General features: G+C 31.1%; 1 protein-coding gene across 1 annotated transcript; it reads right to left on the bottom strand.

Moving 5' to 3' along the window:
• Nucleotides 1-936: 936 nt before the first annotated feature.
• On the bottom strand, nucleotides 937-3625 carry LOC102587138 (protein SPIRAL1-like 1). Its single transcript, XM_006345051.2, has 3 exons — nucleotides 3486-3625; nucleotides 1876-2157; nucleotides 937-1245 (listed from the first exon to the last, which is right to left on the bottom strand). Exons 2-3 carry the CDS (start codon nucleotides 2128-2130, stop codon nucleotides 1165-1167), a joined length of 336 nt encoding a protein of 111 aa, XP_006345113.1. The 5' UTR covers nucleotides 2131-2157; nucleotides 3486-3625; the 3' UTR covers nucleotides 937-1164.
• Nucleotides 3626-5458: the final 1833 nt, after the last annotated feature.

Raw genomic sequence — 5458 nt, forward strand, 5'->3', positions numbered from 1 at the left:
TGGAAGGTATCCGCTATTTTGGAACAATGTCATAAACATAACCAAATGTAGCTTCGAGAATATTACATATCCGCTTATTATTTTGAGCTTTCGCACCATTAAATGCATCTAATTCAAGATAATTTATCGGACTAAATGGAGTATTATTTATAAACAAATATTTAATAACTAAGAAATATCCATACAAACAAATCCATTAAGACATATGCCATATATTGAACAAAGAGAGTGTGCATGCTTTACTGCTTCACAATTGTAGGCATGAACTAATATTTAGTAACTAAGAAACATTCATACCGACAGATTTCTTAAAGACATATTCCATATATTGAACAAAGCAAGTATTCATGCTTTACTGCTTCACAATTGAACGCATCGCGAGACTAGGCAATCACGTGCAACACACATGTGGTGAATCTAGTTCCTTGAAATGGCTAAATTTCAAACACTTTCATACGGGTTTTTTTTCGGTAGAAGCTTTATATAACTTAATTATGTAAATATTTTTAAAAAAAAACTCAAACAGTAATAATAGTAGTAATTGATTCGATGATGTTATGCTAGACTATAGTCGATCTAATATGTGGTTGGGTGTATATTGTTAGATATTTAAATATAAGTCGACAAAAACTAAAAGAAAACCACTAAAACGAAAGCACTAAAACCCAATTTAATTGATTAGAGTCAATTCTAATATTTGAAAAACATACTAAATTGATTTGAAAACCAACCTGAATAAAACCATGAATACCCAAGTTCCAAGGCTGGCTGCGGCAAGTGGACAGAATTTTGGACTGAGAAATAGGTATCAACTTAAAATGCTTTCACTCGTAATAATAAAATGAAAAGAGCAAATTGTCAAGTATAATGCATGTTCATAAACACTTTGGGAGATCATGTTCATGTTTTTAGAATCATTGCATGCTAAAACAACAGTAGCACGAACTAAAACTTGATTTTCTTAAACAGGCATTGAGGATTGTTCACAGTTGAAGCTTTGGGTATATATCCCAACAGTGAATAGGAAAGGATTATCATATTACAATTGGATCTTCTGAATGCCGACACTGTTTCCCCAGACACAAAATAAACCAACATACAGTAACAGCAGTCTCATCGTTTTTTCATGACTACACACACAGTTTCATCTTTGGACAGAAGGAACTAGTTCTTGCCATCGCCAAACAGGTAACCCAGGGAAGATCCACCACCTGGTGCTGCATGCACTTTGGTAGATGGGCGATCCTGAAAAGAAACGAGATTCAAACATTTAATTGACAAGACAATATCACCCTGTGTAATAAGACAAGAAGAAGGGAAATAAAATGTGATGGAATTAGCAACAGAAGAAGCATATGCTACTGAGCTAGAAGAAGAATGGAAAAGAACATCTCCAGAACAGGATGGTTCAGTTCTCATATTCCCCTCTCAAAAGTTGGTAAAATGTTTATGATGGCAACAATCCCAGATGATTGGAAAACAAAAGTTGCTACAAACAGAAATGTGATATGACAGAATCAAGAAACATGTTGTACTGAACTAAATAACGTTTGGAAAGGAACTTCCTTCAGAATTTTTTAAAGATGTTTTTATCCACAATTATATCCTGGAGCAGCAAGAACTGAAAGAGGTGATAGAATCAATAATTCAAAAAGCATATAGTACTGAACTAAATAGAGAATGGAAAAGAAATTTCTTCATTAAAGAATCTGCCTCCATGTAAAGTTCACCCTTCTGAAAGCGGTCATTTCAAAAACTAATTCATTTGATCAAGCCATGACAATCATAAAGAAAGAACCAATGAGTAGGAGGGGATAAGTAATCTGCAGGGACATTGTAAAATCGACTTTGAAAGAAAGATGATCTGCATCTTACCGTGAGGAAATTCCCAGTGTTTTGTCCATCTGCACGGAAATAGTTATTGGAATTGCGCCCCTGGATGCCAGCTGGAATCTGCTTATTAACAGTTGGAGCTGGTGCAGTTGCAGTAGGCTTCTGCGGATCGCTTGTAATAGGTCCCTGATTCTGTGGAGCTTCTACCTTGTTGGTAGTAGGCTTTGGAGGCTCACCATCTCCAAAGAGGTAACCTAGGGAACTCTGTCCTCCACCACTGCTGACTCCACGCCCCATGATCTCTCAACTTTTAAATGATTGATTCTGCTCAAAGCAGCAGTACACAATCTCAGAAAAGATTACATGGCATTGTAAACAAAGAGTATGAAGTACAAATAAGCTCAATGACCCACTGCAGTGTACCTCATAAAGATGAACTATAATATGCGTGTGAGAAATGAACTAATTAACAGTATCACATATAGCCCCTTATAGTTTAAATGGATTCCTCCAGGTGAAAGTTGAGAGAAACCTATATAGAGATTACAAGAACATTATACATTTCAAATTCCAAAACTCCAGTCTATATAATTCTTCTTCCCACTTCAGTATATAACTTGCCTTTCCATGAACCACCCTATAAGAAACTAACCATATCTTATTGAGAAATCACAAAGGTAATTCAGAACTTCTCTTTTATTAGTACAAAGACCTTTCAGAACTTGGTAATATATGACTACAATGTAGGATAAAATTTAGAGTGGCATACAAATTTTGTGAATAGACACACATACATATAAGTTTGTCCCATTCAGATCAACATAGATACATAACAATGAAATAGCTGCAAATGTAGATTTCATATCTATATGGATCTATGATATTAGAAGTCATAGCTCTGTATCCATTTAGACCAATTACACGCCTGTTACACAATTATCATTTCTTTCTTTGAGCCAGATTTAATATTACTATTATTGACTTGTCTATCTACCGAAACCAGACAACATACCTCAATTAGCAAGCAAACCTTGCAACCAAGGAAATAGAGTAATACACTCAAAATTTAGACAAAACACAATCTCCAGCCCAATACAGCATATCAATTGCAAAAGCAACATCAGATTACTGGATATACATGTGCAGTAATTGTTAAATCATCCAGAACAGAAACATCACAAACTAAAGCTACTCTAGCAACAACTGTCGGATCAAATATTTGATTAGTTCTATCAAACTTATCATTTTCTTCTAATTCCTTCATATAACACTTGGAATTTCATCAAATCGAAACACCAACAGTAACACGGAAAGCCAACGAATCAGCGATATACACTGCACCCACATATATCGATGCATGATAATCAACAACACATAAAACAGATAATTATGAGCACCGTGGATGCAAATCAACCGAAAAGCAACCAAAACCGCTAAAACCTCAACCTCGTCATATATATCAGCAGCATTCTATAAACACAGATCCGAAACCACGATGATTATGAAGAAAAAAACAAAATGATGCATAAATTCTAAACCAAAACGCCGATCCAGAGAAGACGAACTACAACAACAATGAGATTCGACTTTCAAATAATAAAAAATGAGATTCAGACGGAGTAAGAGCAAAATGAGAGAGCAGCAGCATGTACCTGAGTAGTTCGGATCAGATCTGTGGAGAGAAATTGATTGAAGAGCAGTAGGGCTTTATAGGTACAACTAACGGCACGCGCAGCAATGGAAGGGATATGAAAATATCTGAAACACTATTCTGTATAGTGGGTGCCTGCTTGCATGGCTGGACTAGTGGACTGTTGTGCAAATAATAATGGGATAGTAGGAGGTCGGTTTCGTAATTTTTTAAAATTTTTAAGTTTTCTTTTTGACCCCTGTCTTTTCAGCTTTATCTACTTCACTTTATTACTCTTTCCAGATTAAGATTAGTCGTAAAAAGTTCTATAAATCCATCTCTTTGATGATAAAAAGAACTTTTTTATAAGAGTACCAATGTCTTTGATCTTTATACGTATGCATATTTGAAAAATTTTATCACCATAGAGGCACAATCAAAAAAAGTGTGTATCTATTTACTTTAAAGCAAGAATGCTATCACTAACAAGAGAGAGAATATATTTACACAATAAATTGAATTGAATAAATATTAAAAAATGCAAGAGAAATTATACGTGCATTTGTTGCTTTTCTTTTTTAATTGTTAATATTATATTAATTTTGAGATTACATTGGATATGTTATTATTGTTATAGTTGTATGTTAGTTTGAAGAATTTTTATAAACCTAGAACAAAAATAACAAAAAGTAAAACAAATTTTATAATTAATATCAATCCCATAAAAAATAATACATTTCACTAAATATATAATAATAAAATAAAAATGATTGTGGATCCACATTTTATACTTGTTGAAAAAATAAATTTTGAATTTTCTTCCTAATATTTTTATAAAATCAAAGGATGGGAAATCAAAACTACATATTTTGATGTTCAAACTGAATCTGTAATTTTTAATTTTTTTTAAAACATTTTTGCTGATGTTAGAAAAAAAGTTACATCAATATTTTTTAATCTTTATTTTCTCTCTACCTCTAGCAATCTTTAACTTAAATAAATCATTATTTAAAAAAATACAATATTTTTAAAAAAATAAATAAAATTAAACGTATTCCAAAAAAATTTAAGCACTATTTAAAAAAAAAAACTAAAAGTAGAAAAGTAACAGTGATGAAAACAAAAATACAAATTATATTACATAGAAAAGATACCATATCAAAATAAATTTGTCAAAATCAACATATAACTACGTAACATATTCAATATAATCTCAAAATATTAAAATAAAGAAGAAGTAAACTAACGTTTTAAATTCTCATGCATTTTTTATATATGTTCAACTCAATTTATTGTGTAAATATACTTTCTATCTCTTGTTAGTGGTAGCATTCTAACTTTAAAGTAGATAAATGACCCACTTATCCACATGTCAAGAAGTCAATGGAGTCTCAAACACCTTTTGTTGGTTGTGCCTATCGTGTTAATTTTTTTTAGCATATTTGGAATATTCTGAGGTTACAATTACGGGTGAATAAGAGAAACTGAAGGTAAATAAAAGTCATTACAATCATATATAATAACATAAATTTATCTTGTTTATATTAATCAAATATTTTTAAAAAAATTAAGAGCCTGTTTGGCATTGCTGTTAGGAGGCCAAAAGTGTTTTTTTACATTTTTTTTGCAAAACCAAGTGTTTGGCAAACCCTCGTGCTTTTAAATAGAAGCAAAATCAGTTTTTCTGTTGTTGGAAGAAGTTAAAAATTTCTGCTTCTTAAAAATAGTAGAAGTAGAAGCAGAAAATTATTTTTTTGAAGACTAAAATATCCCTTACATATTTATATATTTACCAATATATCTCTTAGTAATTAATTAACATATTTCATAGGTTTTGTTAAGTTTTATTCAAGAATTTTATTTTTTATTTTTGTATGATAAACTTTTTATTTTATTTATGTTTATATATTATTATTTATATTATATATATTATTTTATGTATTATTAGAAATAGGTAATATAATATTTTGTAGGATTAAAAAAGAGAAAAAAGTA

The sequence above is a fragment of the Solanum tuberosum genome, unplaced genomic scaffold, assembly GCF_000226075.1.
Source record: "Solanum tuberosum cultivar DM 1-3 516 R44 unplaced genomic scaffold, SolTub_3.0 scf00062, whole genome shotgun sequence".
NCBI classification, from domain to species: domain Eukaryota; kingdom Viridiplantae; phylum Streptophyta; class Magnoliopsida; order Solanales; family Solanaceae; genus Solanum; species Solanum tuberosum.

Excerpts from the sequence above, each read along its gene's own strand:
- LOC102587138 (XM_006345051.2), bottom strand. The coding sequence starts at position 2,130 with ATGGGGCGTGGAGTCAGCAGTGGTGGAGGACAGAGTTCCCTAGGTTAC. Across the intron at positions 1,246-1,875 it reads ACACTGGGAATTTCCTCACG|GATCGCCCATCTACCAAAGT; the intron begins GTAAGATGCAGA and ends GTTTCTTTTCAG.